The following is a 19,001-nucleotide window of genomic DNA, read 5'->3' on the forward strand; positions in this document are numbered from 1 at the left end:
CTGAAGTATAACTTAAGTACCCTTTTAGAGTGTACAATTCAGAGGTTTTTAGAATATTCAGAACACTGTACAACCATCACCAATATCTAATTTCCGAACATTTAAATCACCTTAAAAAGAAACCATGTACCATTAATAGTCACATACCCATTTCCCTCACCCCCCAGCCTCTGGCAACCACTAATCAACTTTCTATGTTTATGATTTTGCCTGTTCCAGACATGCCCTATAAATGAAACTATGTAATAAATGAAAAATAAATGCATCCTGTCAGTGTTTGTTTCATGTCATTAGTAAGTACACATGATGATTTTAATGATGATAAACTCAAATCCAAAATTTAAGTGGTTTTCTTGTTTTCTTCTTCCTGAATGCCATGGGGATATGGATATGTTCAAAGTATAGGGAAGTATATTTATTGGGATCAAGAATTAGAAATATTTCAGTGAAAACAGGAATCTGCCCTTAGTTGTATTATATAAAATGAAATGAAAGAGTTCAAGGTCCTTGAAGACCAGCATACAAGTCAAAAGACTCAAAAGGATTTGTAATAATTTTGAAAATCAAAACCTGATTTTTTCTTAAATTCTTCCATCAATGACATTATTATACAAAAGCCAACAAGAGTCAAATTACCCCACATAGGTACTTGGTTTAAACTAATTGATATCTTGATACTCTTTTATAATTACAAAAAAAAGAAGAAATGAGACTCTAGTACATTTTCCTAATAACTTTAAATCACATTCTATAATCCCATGAGATGGAAACATTAACACTCAGATAGGTAGGTAGGTAGGTAGAGAGAGGTAGAGAGAGAGAGAGAGAGAGAGAGAGAGAGAGAGAGAGATTTTTCATACTTTATTGCACTTGCAAAATATTACTATAGAATTGACCCCTCTTTCCCATCATGATGCTCTAATATGCAACTGAGGGTTTCCTGGGTGCAGTTTTACAAGACAATACATCCAACGAGCTTAGCTTCTGCAACACTCTGTGATTTAACTAACCTGGAGCAAGTCCACTCTTATCTATGATATAGAACAATCCCAGCTTTCCAGCTGTGAGGAGGAAAGTGCTTTGCATTATTAAACTGTAGCCAGATGCTGCAAAAGCAGACCTTGTAAGTATGGAGGGGGAAAAGAATTTAAATTGAGAGGGAACTTCAGATGCAGGCAGGCTTGTAAAAAGAACCCAAGATATGTGAGGGAAAGGGCAATGACAGAAACTGTGCAGAGCAGCGGGTATAGTCACAGGGAAACCTAGGAGTAGTTACGACTGAGACCTCTTCCCACATGGGCTTTTAACCTCCCCTGTGAAGAATGTGGATATTCCACAAAGAAATTAAAAATACGCTATTGCAGCATTTAAAAAAATGTAACAAACTGCAACCTATTTAAAGTGCAAGGCCTCTTGAAAGTTTTCTGGTGCTAGGCAAAGTATAAATTAAATGCCTATATTAATACACTGAAATTTCACCTGGACTTGATGTTACCTTATGACATCATTTCAGATATCACAGATCCTGCAACACAGTTATAAGGGAAGGAAAAACAGAAGTTTGAATAACTAACTATAGGCCAAGAACCAGTCCTTTCTCTCATAGCTTTGTGAAAGGAGAGTATTCACAGTGTTTAAATTGCACTTGTGACTGTGTAACAAGTGGGTCCCTGGCCTATATAAATGCAAGGCACATGCCCCTGGAGAAAAGTTGGAGTAGAGAACAAGGAGGTGGGTACTGAGCTCTAGCAACTCCAATAACTTGGTGAAGAAGGTGTCTGTCTCCTTCCATCAGTGCTTTGATCCCACAGCCTCTAAATCTCTCAGCTGATGTCCCTCCCCAGGTTCATCTCCACTGAGGCAAGAGTCACTCAGTTTTCGCCTCCAATCATCTCCTCACCCTCTACCCACTGCCCCATGTCCCAGAAGCTACAGCTGTCACAGCTGCCCCCGAGGGACTCAATGTGGCACCCACTGTGAGTGCCAGGAGATGCAGACCTGTTCCTTCTAAAAATCTCAACAGAAAGATTTCTCCTTTCTTTCTCTTTCAAAACAGAGCATACTCATAAACACTTAAGCCAAACTTCTCTCACTTTAATACAAGGCAGTGCACCACAATAAACTGTATTATTTTTAGGGGATGGAGACATGGAGAAAAGTAATAATAATGTAGTGGGATTACTATTAACTTAATGTTTTGACCCATGCAAAAAAATGAGTTTTAACCTACATTTGCCAATAAGTAATTGAGACCTTGGGCAAATCACTTAACCTCTTTGCCCTGTTTTCATAAGTAAAGTGGAGAAGTTGGGCTAGCAATGTCTAAGTACTGACATCCTGTTTTCTTAAACAATGCTTCTGAGAGTGTGTCAAGCAAAAAAAAAAAAATCTTGGGTTATAGTAGTAAGTTACTCATTTTTTAAAACAAATGTTTATGATGTAAAACACCGATCATAATAAAGATAGAGTTCTTCAACCCTGTCTAGGGTAATCTGATAAGATGCATGGAATAATTTGGACAGAAAGGATGAACAAAGCTTGTAGGGTGGATTTGGCAGCCCCAGGAAAGAGGAGAACATATCACTTGGAAGTAGGAAAAAGAAAGGAACTTGGTATACTTGGTATCTGAACAGCATTTCGAACCATGACGTAGAACATGAGTTATAAGGAGTAAGTCATCAAGCGCCTTTAAGAAAGTCAGATTTGTGTTTTATGAAGTGTACTCATATATAGCATCTGAGAAAGAGTGAGGAAAGAATAGAGACACAATTTCAGGCAAGAAATATAGTTTCTAGAACCCAAATAAGGGTAATGGGAAATGAGAGGTGGGAGTGGATTCTAGAGACCTTTAAAAGAAGAACATGAATGAAAATGTGGAGGATGAGAAAGAGGGTTCTTTAGAAGGAACTCATGAGCTACTCTAGTCAAGTGTGCCTGGGTAGGTTCTGGTAGCCCCAAGATAACTTACATGGAGAAAACTCAAATGTGGTAGAAAAGAAAATAAACTGAATTTTAGAAATGTTAATGAGTCATCATGGGACATAGAGGAAGCCTGGCCCCAAAAGTCATTGGGCACATGAATCTGGAACACTAGAAGAGAGATCTGTTCTAAAGGTACATATCTAGGAATAACAAAAAGTGACCATAAATTATTACTTCAGGTCTTATATTTAGGTCTTTGATCCATTTTGAATTAATTTTTATAAATGGGGACAACCTCTAATCTATAGTTTCATTCTTTTGCATGTGTCTTTCCAATTTTCCCAGCACCATTTATTGAAGAGGCTTTCTTTTCTCCATTGTGTGTTTTTGGCTCCTTTGTTAAAAATGTTTTGTCCATATGCATGCAACTTTATTTCTGGACCCTCAATTCTGTTCCATTAATTTGTGTGTCTCTTCTTCTGCCAATACCATGCTGTTTTGATTATCAAAGCTCTGTAGTGTATTTTGAAGTTAAGTAGTGTGATACCTCCAGTTTAATTCTATTTTCTCAGGATTGCTTTGGCTGTTTAGGGTTTAAACTTATGGACCTTGGTCATAGAGAACACTTTATGAATTTGATCCCAAAGGCAAGGAAAGTAAAGGCAAAAATAAATGAATTGGACTATATTCAAACTCTTTAGCTGTGTACAGCAAAAGAAACTGACAACAAAACAAACAGGCAATCAACCAAATGGGGTAAGATATTTGCAAAAAAACAGCTCTGACAAAGTGTTGATATCCAAAATATATAAAGAACTCATACACTCAACACCAAGCAAACAATCCAATTAAAAAATGGGCAGGGGATCTGAACACTTTCCCCAAGAAGACATACAAATGGCCAACAAATATATGAAAAGATGCTCAACTTTGCTATTAGAGGAATGCAAATCAAAACTACAATGAGATACCACCTCACATCATTAGAATGGCTATTATCAACAAGACAAGTGATTAACAAATGTTCAAGAGGTTGTGGAGAAAAATCAACCCTCATTCACTGCTGGTAGGAATGTAAACTGGTACAGCCACTATGGAAAACTGTACAGTGGCTCCTCAAAAAAATAAGAATAGAGTTACCACATGACCCAGCAACCCCTCTTATGGGTGTCTATCTGAAAAAAACTTTAAAACATTTATTTGCAAAGATATATGGCCCTTATGCTCATTGCAGCATTTTTCACAGTGGCCCAGACATGGTGACAATCAAAGTGTCCTTTGATAGCACATTGGATAAATAAGATGTGGTACAATGTATAATATGGAATACTACTCGGTCATAAAAAAGATGAAATATTGCCATTTGTGACGACATGGATGGACCTTAAGAATATTATGCTATGCAAAATAAGTCAGCCAGAAAAACCTAAGAACCATATGATTTCTCTCATATGTGGGGTATAAAACTGAAACTGATGGACACAGGCAACAGTGTGGTGGTTACCAGAGGGAAGAAGGTGCGGGACAAGGGGAGTAAAGGGTAAAGTGGACCAAATACATGGTGACAGAAGATGATGTGACTTTCAGTGATGAGCACACAATGCTATATACAGATGATATATCATAGACATTTATACTTGAAACCTATATGATCTTATTAACTAAAGTCATGCCAATAAAATTAATTTTAAAAAGAGATTGTACCTAAAAGTTACAAAGGAAAAGAAAACACAATGTTTCCTGGATTACCAGAAAATAGCCTTGTTTTCAAAAGCATAGGAAGCAAAAGCAAAAATAACCAGGTGGGGCTACATTAAATTAAAAAGCATATGCACAGCAAAGGAAATGACACGCAACCTATGCAATGAGAGAAAATGGTTGCAAACCATATATCTAATAGGGGTTAATCTCCAAAATATATAAGAAACTCCTAAACTGAATAGCAAATGATAACAATAAAAACAAGTAACTAATAACCTGAAATAAAATGGACTTTTATCCAAAAATGATATACAAATGTCCAACAGGTATATTTTCAAAGGCTCCATGTGACCAATCATCAGCAAATGCAAATCAAAATCACAGTGAGATATCATCTCATTCCTGCAGGATGATTGTGATCAAAAGACAAAAGTTAACCAGTGCTGTAGAAGCTGTGGAGAAACTAGAATCCTTGTACATGGTTGGAAGGAATGCAAAATGGTGTCGCCACTATGGAAAACAGTATGAAAGTTCCTCAAAAAATTGAAACAGAACTACCATGTGATCCAGAAATCCCACTTCTCAAGTTTTATCCAAAACAACTGAAATTAGGATTGTGAAGAGATATCTGCTGTCCCATGTTCACTGCAGCACTATTCACATGAGCCAAGAGGTGGAAACAAATTAAACACCCATCAACAGATGAATGGATGAAGAAAAGGTAAAGGTGGTATATACATATAGTAGAACAATATTTTGCCTTTACAAAAAAAAAAAGTAAAAGAAAGTAATTTTGTAGTATGTAACAACATAGATGACCCTTGAGGATATTATGTTAAGTGAGATAAGCCAGTCACAGAACAGATACTGCATGATTCCACATATGGGAGGTACATTCTACATATGGGAGGTCAAATTCATAGATTCAAAGGGTGGAATGGTGGTTGCCAGAGGTTGGGGTAAGGGGAAGTGGGAAGTTACTGATCAACATGCATAAAGTTTCAGTTATACAAGGTGAATAAGCTCTAGAGATCTGCTGTACAACATTGTAACTATAGTCAACAATAACATTTTATACTTTAAAATTTAACAAGTTAGATTTCATGGTAAGTGTTCTTACTACAATAAAATAATTTTTTAAGTAAGGAAAAAGTTTTCAATAAAGCATCGTCAACTAAATCAAATTGATGCTCAAGAATATGGAAGCAGGAATAGAAGGGAAAGAAACCACTGGCCTCTGATGGTAAAAAGTCATAAATTTAATGAAAATAATTTCTGTGAGGACAGAAGCCCAATTGCAGGAGAAGTCAAGAAGGAATTGTAGAGTCTTTCATATCATGTCATGAAAAAAAGAGAAAGATGGAACACTTGGTTAAAGGGAGTTATCTGAATGAGGAACAAAGATGCTTAAAAAAAACAAGGTAAGAAATAAGTTGTTAGGATGAAATACATCAAATAAGGAAGATATATGGAGAGGGTCAGGAATAAGGGACAGAAAAAAATTTCAATGGAGACAGAAAAGTTGGTGGCTTCAGAAAGTAGTAGTGGAAAGGCAAGTGGGAAAATATTTATACAATGTTAATAATACAAGGGACTCAGAGATAAAGTCTTGCCAGGAAAAGCAATCTATAATGATACATTTGTACTATTTCTGATATCACTATTAAAAACTGTAACAAAATTTCATTCTACATTTCCTTAGATGTCACAAGGCTTAGAACAAGATTGAGGATCTAAATTTACAATTCTATTTCACCATGAGACTTGAGAACATCTGTTTCTTTTGTCTCTTTTTTTATAATCTTCAACCTAACCTAATGCATTTTATCTTGATTTGTAACATTGTCTATGCCATTTTAATTCTTTAGAGGAGTGCAGGGTAAAAATCTAACACATTTCTCTTTGGTTGCACGTCAAATGATACTTCCTACAGGAAGTCTTCTTGATCAATCCACCTGGAAGAGAAAGTAGGATAAAAAGTCCTCATCTTTATCAAGTCCCTGCTACTTGCCTAGTATGTTCTCCCATCTGAAGCTTACAACTGGCCTGGACATAACTGACTGTACTAAGTTCCAAAGATGTTGTTTGATTTGCTCATGCACTGCATGGCCCTCATGATATTGTAAAACATGGAGCCTTGATCCAGGGGGAAATTTAATTCCAAAGTTCGTGTTCTTACACCACCATGTCCCTACAATGACTGGATACAGTATTTCACAACTTTGAACTCCCATGACCCTTGAGTCATACCACTAAAATAATATTTAGACGCATACACATACACACACACACAAACATACACACACACATATATATACACACACACACAGGGTGGGGCAAAAGTGGGTTTACAATTGCGAGCATGCAATACACAGTTTATTCTTGTGTTATTATTTATTATATTATTCTCCATACAAACTGGGAGTCTACTTTTGCCATGCCCTCTGTGTGTGTGTATAAAACATAGTGCATATATTTATGAACAGAAAAGTTTGGAGAGAGCAAGGCTCATGTATAATTCATGTTTTTATCTGGTGCACCATCTAGTCTAATACCATGCACACAATAGATGCTTATTAAGTATCTGTTAGCTGAAAAAATCCATCTACACACAACTCTTTCTAGATTGTTCATTGTTCTTGGTGTGGGATGGTTTATATTCCCAATTCCCCAGGAGCAAATGACTGTCTCTATCCTTATTTTGAGCTGACTCAACACAAAGTGACCTACACCCTGTCTCCTGGAATGTAATATTCAATTCTGAACTCAGTTACCAGTGGACTCACAGTTAATATACGTTGCCTAATAGGGTGGGTGATTGGGGAGATAGGCAAAAGTCTCCTTTCATAACCTTATAAGATATTACTACATTATCTTTTTTTCCAAAATTAAATATTACAAGTAATCAGGCTGGAACCATTGTAAGGGCTGGGCATGGTGCCAACTGCTATGTAAATTAACCTTTGAGGAGTGGGTTATTCACGAGTACCAGTAATGTGGCCTGTAGAAGTAAGTAGCCGAGGGCTATGTACCCTTCTGGCTTTTTAAGAGTAATTTGTGAAGAAAACACTTTTCTCATACTCTCCTTTACTCTGAATTCTATCATAAATTTGAAAATTGAAAAACTTGACTGAATGTGATGTCTTCAAAAAACTCAAAGGATAAAGAGGAAAAATATTCCTGAAACAAAATCTGTGAGGGGAAAAAAATGCTTTGATTTTAGCACTGACTTGCACAGACTTCATTCTCAAATTACTTAAAAGCTTTACCTACAACTTCAGGTCTTACCACAGTTAACCAATCCTTTTAGTGTCTTTCTATTTATACCATTATGAATGGAAAGCCTGTTTATAGTCTGTTGCATATTGTTTAGTGCCAAAGTTTAAAATTACTTCTAAGTATCATGAAATAGTGAATTTTTCCCCATGAAAAACATCTTGATTTTGGTAGATACAATAAATGAGGATATGAGAAGGAGTGAGTATAAACTTATTAACTGAGGAGTAAACAGGCTGTGAATTTAAAAAGTAAAGTATATTTTCTCTTTTTTTTTACTCTGAACCCCATTTCCTAAGATAAACAAGCTCCATAAGATCCTTCAGGGCCTATGCATATATATCTGTCTTCATATACAAATAAGAAAGAAAATGTTTTATTATCTTTGTAACTAGTAGAAAGTAATATTATGTTTACTTCAATTTTAAATTTTGGGGAGAAGAAAGTGAAGAATTAAGCAAATATGGGCCTTAGTGCTCCTAACAGATAACAACTAAAACTGTAGATGCTGAACTCATTTTCTTAATAATTATTTCATTGCTTTCATAGTTTCATGACTACATTGTGTTGGCTTCATTTTCAGTGTCTATTAAATAGGGTTGGGGAAGATCAACCTTAAAATTTTTATAACTTAAAGATTTCTTAAGTGTAAGGCAAGCACATTGCTATAGTTAATAGATACTCCTTGTTTAACTTATTCAATTGTTTACACTTGGTCCCATTTTTGTTCCAGAGGGGATGTAAGACTGCTTATTTGATATACACCCAATACATGATCCTAATGGTTCCCAGAGGTTTTGCCAGACTACATGCAAAGCCAACTCACGAAAGGGCACAAGTACCCTACAAAACTTCCCCCAAAAAAGAAAAGTATAATACTTATTCCAAGTGAGAAAGCTCTGGTTAGTGATACTTGGAATACTTGGCAAATTTAAAATGATAAAATTTGCAAAAACTGTTCTAGGATTTAATGTTTCTTTCTTATATTTCCTGCCATGTGAGAGCACATCACAAAAGTAAAGACTCCCTGATCTCCAAAATGAGGTCTCAGCTTCAAACTGACTTACAGGCAAAATCTAACTTCTAGATTGCCTTGCTCTTCTTTGATACTAATTATTCCAGCATTAGGCAAATGACTGAGATTGGGAAATCTAAAAGATCATAGCCTAAGGAATGTAGACACATAAAATATTAGAGCAAGTCAAAGCTAATTTTAAAAGATAATAGTCCAATCACACATTTCCTAAAAGTGGCAGTAGAGTTTTTACTTATTAAAAATAAAACTAGCCCAGCCTGGTGTGGCTCAGTGGATTGAGCTCAGGCTTGTGAACCAAAAGGTTGCCAGTTCAATTCCCAGTCAGGGCACATGCCTGGGTTGCAGGCGAGGTCCTCCCATTGGAGGTGTACAAGAGGCAACCAATTGCTGTATCTCTAACACATTGACATTTCTCTCCCTCTATTTCTCCCTCCTTTCCCCTCTCTCTAAAAGTAAATAAATAAGATCTTTAAAATATAAAATAAAATTAGATCTGAATCTAAGTCCATAAATTAATGGTTTACCCTCATTTGACGCACAATTGTTTCCTAATGTTGACAGAGAACTCTTACAGTTCTCTTGCTTACAAGGGGTTATTTTGATGTTCAAAAATAAGTCTACATAAACATATAAGACTTTTGTGTCTACCATAAACAAGGGAAACATATATCATAGAAAAGGAAGTGACCCTGTGCTTTTTGACCACAGTAACAACCTCAGGTTCTTGGGCACCATCAAACGTTTAGAGCACCTTAGCCCCGAAAATATTATAGGGCCCATTCCTACCATGTAACAAAGAATAAAACAAATATTAAATCACAAATAATATAAGGAAATGCCATAAAGGCTATTTAAATGCATTTTAAAATAATAAAAACTACTTAAATGCTTTTAAAAATAACAAATATCAAGTATCCCTCCTCCCCAAAATATGTTGCTTTTGTTCCCCTAGGTTTAGTTTGCTCACTGAGTACCTACCCCAATCAAAAAAGAGAAGTTCAAAACTAAAGGCCCACTACAATTTGGAAGTTCAGAAGTTCAGAGGAATCAGCAAGAGAGTGGTCTCCATGTCAGACAGTCAAGTCCCATGCTGGAGAAAAGCCAAGCCAGAGGGCGTGTTCAGTTTGTGGGCTGAACATATGAATCTGCACTTATAGGATGATGGGATGGCATTCCACCCTCATGTAAAAGCTAGAGAACAGATTTGAGAGCCTTTATCTCCAAAAGGGCTTGAATTTTTGCTGTCTCTTCCCAACCTGTTAGGAAATGAACCCCGGAATAAATGGGAGCAATTGCCATGGGTTGCATATCTCCCAGGGGAAAATTGCCAGTGATAAAAAAGTGTTTGGCAATCAAGGTGATCTTTTTCAAAAGTTTAACTCTTTGTTATAAGCAGCAAAGGGATTTGACTGTTTCATTTCTTATGATAGTGCATTTTGAATTTTCCCATAAATAGATTCTGCCTTCTGCAGTTATTAAAATTCAACTTTGGAGATTCCACATTTCAGCCAAGGCCAGAATACAGAGAGGAAAAGGGCCTCCTCATGATAAATTACACTCTAAAATACCAAACATGCTTATACTTATGAAAAGAGCTTTTAATAGTAAGTATAATTTATTTCAATTAACTGTATTACAAAAACCTTAGTATGCTCTGATTTTTCATATTTCAAGTTAGAAACTAATCTATGTTCCTAATAGCTTGATTTACTTCAAGGTATTACAAAACAAATTCTTAATTTCATCAAACACAATCCCTTAATAAGCTCTATGGTTAATTAGATAATATAATGATATACACAAAGTATATTGAAATGATGGAATGCTTCTGAATCATCAAAGAAAATTCTAATTATATCCCATTTAATTTTGGTATGTTTTATTACATTCTAACTCTGAAAAACTGGTAATCAATGTATAATTTATGTTTATACAATATTCAACATCCTGGCTTTAGAACATAGTTCTCGAAAAGGCTCAATTTCCAAGAAAAATTTAAAAGAAAAAAAATTTGATTTGATTGTTTCTGTTTGCCACATTACATGCAAACATAAATTAAGACATGCTACCCTGAATGTAGTAAAAGAAAAAGGTGACCACGTTTCTTGACAAATATTGAAAAATCAAATTCTGACATCACAATAACTATTCATTCGTTCAGCTCAAGTAAAGAACATTTCAAGTGAGCACAATTCCTTCTGTACATGCTCAAAAACGTATTTCAAACAATAACAGCTTTATTAATTTCAAATCAAGCTGTCATTCTAATGGAAAAATCATATCCTTTATTCAGTCTAACTTAAAATACTTATCAACTCTTTCTCTAGTGAAGGGTATTTTGCACCTTCCCATTCTTTGTAAAACGAGTGAGGAAGCTTTAAAAAAATGTTTGGATACATTTCACTTTTGGCTGTCATGCTCCACAGAGAAAATATTAGTCAGCTAAAAAGAATTAATTAAAAAGACATTACAAGCTAGTGAAATTTTCTCAACTTCAGAAAATTACTGACAAAATGTATTATATTCTAAATAGTTTTTCTTTTTTATTCTAATTACTTGGACATAAAAAATAAAATAACTGAATTTTACATTTAAAATTGTTTAGTTTTTTTAAATGGCTTTTTATCAATTTGTAATAATATTAAAAGATTTTGATGAAAGTAAAAAAATCAACTTAGTATACATTTTTAAATCTATATTTAACTAGAACTTTTTATCTTTGAAGCATACATATATTATTTTTGTTAAACAATGATTCTGTATGATAGAGTGAGTTAATATGGAGTTGTAAAAAAACAATTTTTCTAAGATAAAAATACAGTAAGACTCAGAAAGAAAATATATTGTTTTGACTTTGAATTTTTATTCGAGTATTTACTGCCTGCATCTTCCAATATCATTGAAAACAAAACTGGTATGACACATTTTCTCGTAGTTTTGGGGTTCCTCAGCCTCATATTAATAAAGCATTATGGCAAGGAAAATCAAACAATGAAGGACCTAAAATTAAGTCTACCTGAAGAAACTTTTATTATTACTTCTTATAAATGTTTTGGTTTATTTTCCATGAAAATACAGATGTAATTATTTGGGGAGATAAAGGGAATGTGCAGTTAGTTTGGATTTTTTTGTTTGTTTTGGTGTTTGTTGTTTTTGTTAATTTATTGTTAGAGCTCTCTTCTATCAAAGTTACAGATATAACTAAAATTTTTATGATACTGAAATATTACAAAATCTTCTTTGTATTAGTTTTATCTCATGTGAAAAGACACTCCTCCTAAATCAATTATCAAAATGCTATATGTTTAGATTTAGGAGCAACAAAACCATGAAGAAAGCCAATTTATAAAAGCCCATTTTCAGAACTGGAACAACTTCTGAAAATAAAGAGGATACTTGGCATACATTATACTAAAGGAAAAGTCCTACTTTCATTATTTCCTGATTCTTGGAATCCAGTAAAAACCTTATGAAATAAAAACTCGTTTGTGAAAATTCCGTCACTGAAAACATAGCCAACCACCATCACAACCCCCTATAATAAGAGTATGGAAATTTTTACTTTTTCTTGTACATTTTAAAAGAAAGATTAAAAGTTTTTTGGCTTTTCCAACAGTAGTGACTTTTAGCAACTGAAAGATACACAAGTAAAATACATGTATATTCATTTTCAAAGAAACACCAACAAAAATTAAAATGTTGGTGATTACATAAATACGGATGACGCCAATGTGGAAGTATTTGCCCCTGTGAAGGGCCTAAACAGAATCACATCTTGTCCTGATCATACCTGCCTGCCAGGACAAAGTAGGCAGCTGACCAATTATGGGGTGTTTATCTATACAGTAGTACCTTTGTTCTCCAACAATGTCAGAGTGCAAACGTCCTGGAACGCATATTTACCTGGAGGATTCTTGGCAGGATCATTGTGGCTTGGACTTCCTGATTGTCCAGAATCTGTAAAGAAATCATAGAAAATGTTTTATTTTTAATTTGTTTTGAAAGAATTTCACAATCCTCAAAAGGACTTTAAAAATGTTTTTTTAGGTAGAACAATGAGGTTGAGTGTTTAAATAAAGTATACTTTCCCAAGCCTTTCAGCAGCAATATTTTATTTATCAAACTAGATGAATGTCTACACATATTTCTATGTCAAAAGGGGGAAAAAGTATAGATCTATAAGATTCATGGGGCAGAGCAAGGCTTATTTCAAACAAAAGGTGTGGTGAGAAAGGTGGTTTGAAGGTTTGGCCTGTCAGTAGCAATACGAAATACAGCAGGTAAATCCACTAAAAATCTACCCTGAGTGTAATTAAACATGCTTTAAAAAACCTGAAAATGTTTTTACTCAATGATTAAAATACACAGAAATGAGAGTCCATTTTTCTAGGATTTCATGTGCATACACACATACCCACGCCAATAATCTCTCAACCTACTGGATCCAGTCCCAGATTTGTCTGCATCCCATAATAGCCATCGATTTGCAAACACCAAGAAAAGCACAAATTACTAGGTAGAAACCAACATGGCTTTGTGGAGAGCAAATTGTTGGATCAATTTAATTTCCCTCTGTGACAGACAGAGAGACTCTACAGATAAGGAGGAAGAGGATCAATGTCGTCTATCTGAATTTCCCATCCACGTTATTCCTCATCGGTGCTGCAGAAAGGAATGTGAAGGCTACACTACCGTCAGGCAACACACCATCCCTAACTAATCCCATCCTGTTTTTGTGTTTTCCTCATTTCTCTTTCCTGCATGTCCCCTCTGCATTTATCTGTGTCACTTGCTCCATATTATTATACTCTTACTTGCACATCTCTTTATAATTTTCTTTGGTTCTAGTATTTAAGTTTTGTCTCCCCAACTAAATGACATGCTCCTAAGCAGAGGTTGAGATTCTGGCTGCTTCCTTTGTATCTTCCTCAGTGTGACATTCATTGGCTGTGATGCACAAGGCTTTCAGTGAATGCCACAGAAATGGACAGCTCTGATTCAGCAGCCTCCTTTGCTTTCCTAGAAAAGGCAATTTTGAACTTGCTAGTAAATTTCAACAAAATCTGATAGGTGGGCAAAGACATGTCTGTCTCCTCCCTAAAACCTTGCCACCATACCTGAGCCAAGACAGCCATCCAGTATTATTTAAGCAAAGAAATCTTATGCTGGCTTTTTTAGCAGAGTTATTCTACTGTTCCATTTAAGAGATTAACATACTGCAACTGCTGCTTCTACTATTCAATGCAAGGACATCCTGTTAGTCTCTTTCTGTGTGAAACTTGGTTATTCATTTCTGCCCTTTGCCTCTTGCCTGCTAACTAGATTTAATGCTGAAATCACATTTTTACCCCTTTATTACATTTCCTTAATTGTCATTTTCATTTTGCTCTAGAATAGTTTTCATGTAATCTAAGCAAGTATATTTAGTGATTCCTGTATTATCCCCCAATTTATTTTGATTTCCCAAAATGGAAGTAAAAGAAAACTGGTAGGGACTACTCCTGCAAGTTGAATTCTGGCTAGGGTCACCGGCAGATAGTTCAGAGATTTGGGTACTCTCCTAAAAAGCTTCTCTCTCATCTCCCAATTATTCTATTACTTCTTCTGAAATTGAGGCACAATTCTGTGATTTATAACTTGAGAGATCAATCTTTTTCTACGTTCCTGTAAAAGTCGGTACAATATTGACCACTTTCCAGGTATGGAGCATGATAGTCACAGAAAAAGGATAAATCATATTTTGCTACAACCTCAGCTATTTCTGCCTTGAGTTCCTCTGACAAATGACCCTCAGTATCAATACTACATTGGAGTTCAATTTCTCAAGTGATCTAACATTTTGAGGAGTTCCTATTTATGCATATTAGCACACTCACTGACCAGAGCCTTCCCATGTCTTCTTTTTCCCTCTAAAGCTGCTTCACATTTATGGAGGCCTAATGCATCCCTCCAGGTGGCTAATACCACCTTCACAATGACACATCATGAGGCAGGTGAAGATTAAGGTTATCATCAGAGGACAGGAGTTATAGACTCTACATAAGCCTTGGTGTGTTTACTTAAGTCAACTTCAAAATGGCATCACAAAGCTCTTTCCCAACAATTAACTGCTTGCTAAAATTTGGTTCACTAGAGTAAAGAATGAAGGTCTCTTCCATTCCTAAGAAAGTATTCCATTGAAACAATGGCACCTCCTGTGACACAACATCCCACTTAGGAAATCCTATTCTCTTCGACCATAAGTTATTCTTTTCTTCCCCAATTTCCAACAACTGCAGACCAACCTCTTCAACTGAAAAAATATAATTACTAAAAACACCACAAGTATTTGAGGGTGATCTGAAGTATATCCTAAATTTGAGTTGCATACTAGCTTTTAATGAGAATCCCATTTACTAAAATAATCTGGCATTTACTAGCACACAATGGTAGATTTCCCCTCACACTCCAAAGTCTGTGCCTTCTCTTGAAGTAGGACGGCATATACTGGCTCCCCCAAACACAGATGAGGGCCCTCTCAGGGATGGAGCAAGGAAACAATTCTCAGGCTGTAAATTCTAACATTATTATCTACTCTTAACCCTTATGTCACCTTATATTGGTCACTTAATTCCAAATGCTAGAAATAAGTAACCAAGGAGTCATAGTTGGCAGAGAAACCAAAAATGAACTGCTATTGAGGTTATCCTCAGAGAAGGAATTATTCAGAACACATCTAAATCCCTCCTAATTCACCACCCAGGTCAAATTACTCTCCACCCAAAAGTTTTATTTAACCACTTCCATCATTTGCTCAAGTCCTATGCATATGTGCTTAATATGTTATAGTGAATCCTACCTCTGTCCCTCACTAGTAGTGTGATCTTATACAACATTACTTAATTCTTAGAGCTTTGGGGTCTTGACCTTTAAAGATGTAATACTATCTATGTCAGAATTATTGCAAAGATTTTATTATATAAAGCATCGAGCACTGGTTAGACACATTCTGCACAATCAATAAATGAAAGATAATATTAAACATAGAGGTAACATTAAAAAAATGATTAATAGTTTGAATGGACTAACTTTCAGGAAGCAACGGAGAAAGGGGATATGACTAAATTCTGTTCATCCCATGACAAGCATTTAAAATTGACTGTGGTGAGTCAACTGACATAGGCTGAGTGTGTGCCCTCCTGAGAATTCAATGCCAATGCTGTCATTCCCCCCAAAACAGAGAAGTCTTACTGCTGTTGAGAAGATCTCAGAAGCTATCATGCTCAAAAAGCAGTAGATACCAGCCATCAGATGAAATTACCTTCCATAAGACTGAAATCTCTGAGGAGCAAGACTGGTAAGAATGGGGGTGTGAGTCGACCAGCATACTGGGTCTTTAGTCTAGAAAGAAAACTTTGATGCAGTAGAAAAATAAGAGAGGTGTGGAAGGCAGTAGATCTAAACCATTCTTCCATCATCCCCTCCACATTTCATTTCATTTTCCTTGCTTTCAATTTCTTTTTTTTTTTCATGTCCTTCTTTGTCTCTTTCTGGTTTCCTGAACATAATATGGAACTGAAATATGTACATTTTGTACTTCATACTTACAAAAATCTCATATTCCCTAGTCTTTATTTTTAAATGTAAATCAGGCATATTATATTTCTTCTTCTAGGAAAAAATAGTTAATGAAACTATTTGTAAATTTCTAAATTACTACTTAATCAACTCCTCCTCCTTTAGGTTATAGATTCCCCAGAGACTTATTAGAAAAAGTTCACAATCTCACATGATCCATACCAACTTTTCTTCAATCCTTTTGTCCACTCCTTATTAAAAAGCAGCCAGTTTTTGATGGCTTTTCTAATATCTAAACTTCACCTAAGAAGCAACCAGGTTTCCCTAATGGGACAATTTTATAGAAGATCCTAGGATACTTCCATGATCTAAATGGCTTGTCCAAAGTTAAACGGCAACTATTAACATGTATATTCTCTACATGGGCCACCCATTCGGACACATGACCTCTTAAGTGGTTATGACACAATCTCAAAATCATGCAAAGTCAAATGATCTTTTAGTAGATTAAATGTTTCTGGAAACTTAACCTTCACCTAACTTCCCACCATTTACCAATACATTCAAAACATTTTTCACAAATCAAAAAAAAAAAACCTTTTAGCTATTCTTTCCACCTACATTGGAAATAATAATTAGTATCATGGAAGTGTATATATCAATTGATGCTTTTAAGAGAGGCCAAGTCTAAATCAAATTTAGTTTGGATTCTCTCCACTAAACAAAGGACATTCTAATGTTTTACTTATAGTTTGGTAGAAGTCCAATAAAATGTTTGTTAAATATGTAAGATAATAAATAATGACCTGTTAAGTGTTTATTACTGAGTATTAACTTTCTAGGGGGGATGAACTCAATTATCTGATATGGGTGGATCATCAAAACTGTGAAAGATTTTTTGAAGGTCATTAGTGTAAGCATCAACTAAATGCAAATCAGTAAGATTTATGGAACACCTTTACATTCCAGTTGCTGATGTTTGAAACATAATAGGTTCTCCATAAGTGTGTATTAAATTTCCATTTAATTTACAATAACAACCTTTAAAACTTTGTTTAAAAAGAATAATATAAATTCTATGCCTTCTAGAAGCTCAGAGGCTACTCAGAGAGACAGAAATGTGCAAATAAAAAATACACTGCGATAGGTACTATGAATGAGTATATATCAAGAGGGAACAACTGGTTCTTCCCAGGGTGGACAGGCCAGAGCATGAAATAAAGGATATCAGAGGGAGATGACCTTAGGAACAGGGTCTTAAAAAATGGACAGATCTCATATCTTTCTAGTACATATGCCACTCTGCTAACAGGGTGACCATTTTAAAACCCAAAACTAATTGAGCTACTTCCCTGCTAAAACTCATATGTATATTCCAAATACCAACAGAAAAAAATCAAAATTGTTAGTATGCCATTCAAGGCACCATGTCCTGGCCCCTACCACCACCTAGATCATACCTTTGCCTTTCAGTTCCCCACTATCTCCTGAATCTTTGCACATGGTGTCCCTTTTTTTCTTCCTTGAAGTCCTCCCTTTTAGATTCAGAACTTCATGAAGGCAGGGTTGCTGCCTTAGTCCCATGGTCCTAATCTTTGGTATAGTGCCAGGCACATTCAGTAGAGGAAGTCAAATAAATAGAAAACAACTGGTCTGTAAATCACAGAAGTGCACAAAGAAGAAAGACTGGGCATGCCCCCTCTGAGCAGACACACATTCGAAGTCAAATAGACAAACGCTGGTGACAAGGAAAGAGGAGAGGTGAACAACCCCAAGGCTGGGTCTCACAGTCTAATGCAAGGTTCAGTTCTCCGCCCTTACCTTCTGAAGGAGTATTTGGAAATGGGCAGGAGTAGATAGGAAGAACTATTATGAGTCAGGGATTAATTTTTTGTTCTCTTCTACAAAGGGAAGAGATGTTTGGTGGGGATCTAGAAAGCAGGCCCCTAATGTGCAAGTCAGAGGACAAGAAGCTTTTAATGACCTTTATATATAAGTGGCCTTTCTACTTATTCCAGGAATTCATTTTATTCTCTGACACCATGACTTGAGTATCAACAGGAAAACTAAAATTAAGAGACGCATGATTTTAATTTATAGTCATTTTGGTGCAAAGAAAGAACTGAATAAACTCACTTGTCAGTTCCCTTCTAGCTCTAAAATTCTATGATTCTTTAACAATATAGCTTTTATATCCAGGGATATCAAAGAGTAAATGAAACCCACACTGTAACCTGTTAACCTACCGATAGCCTCTTGCTAGAACTAAAATTAGTCATCATGTGATAAAAGGCTCCTTTGTCATATTCCTTTGCTTTAAGCAGGTAAAGAAACAGCCCATTGTCAACTAAAAAATATGGGATTTTTTAAAGGCTTACATTAGTCCTCTTCCTTCTCTCCAAAACATTTTTAATTATCAACATACCAAAATGGTATATTTTTACAAATTAAATTAAAATATAGCATGCCAGAAAGAATCACTTAAAAAAAGAGAAAAGTCAAGATGTAA

General features: G+C 35.4%; 1 protein-coding gene across 11 annotated transcripts in view; it reads right to left on the reverse strand.

The window, feature by feature from the left end:
* Positions 1-19,001, reverse strand: part of NFIB (nuclear factor I B) — a 231,762-nt gene that overhangs the window by 83,655 nt on the left and 129,106 nt on the right. For all 11 annotated transcript variants that reach the window (XM_045193754.2, XM_024558396.4, XM_045193756.2 and 8 more), the window contains one exon: positions 12,839-12,892. In XM_045193754.2, coding sequence (XP_045049689.1) covers positions 12,839-12,892 — 54 coding nt within the window. The remainder of the gene's footprint in view (positions 1-12,838; positions 12,893-19,001) is intronic.

This window comes from Desmodus rotundus, chromosome 1 (assembly GCF_022682495.2).
Source record: "Desmodus rotundus isolate HL8 chromosome 1, HLdesRot8A.1, whole genome shotgun sequence".
In the NCBI taxonomy this organism is placed as follows: domain Eukaryota; kingdom Metazoa; phylum Chordata; class Mammalia; order Chiroptera; family Phyllostomidae; genus Desmodus; species Desmodus rotundus.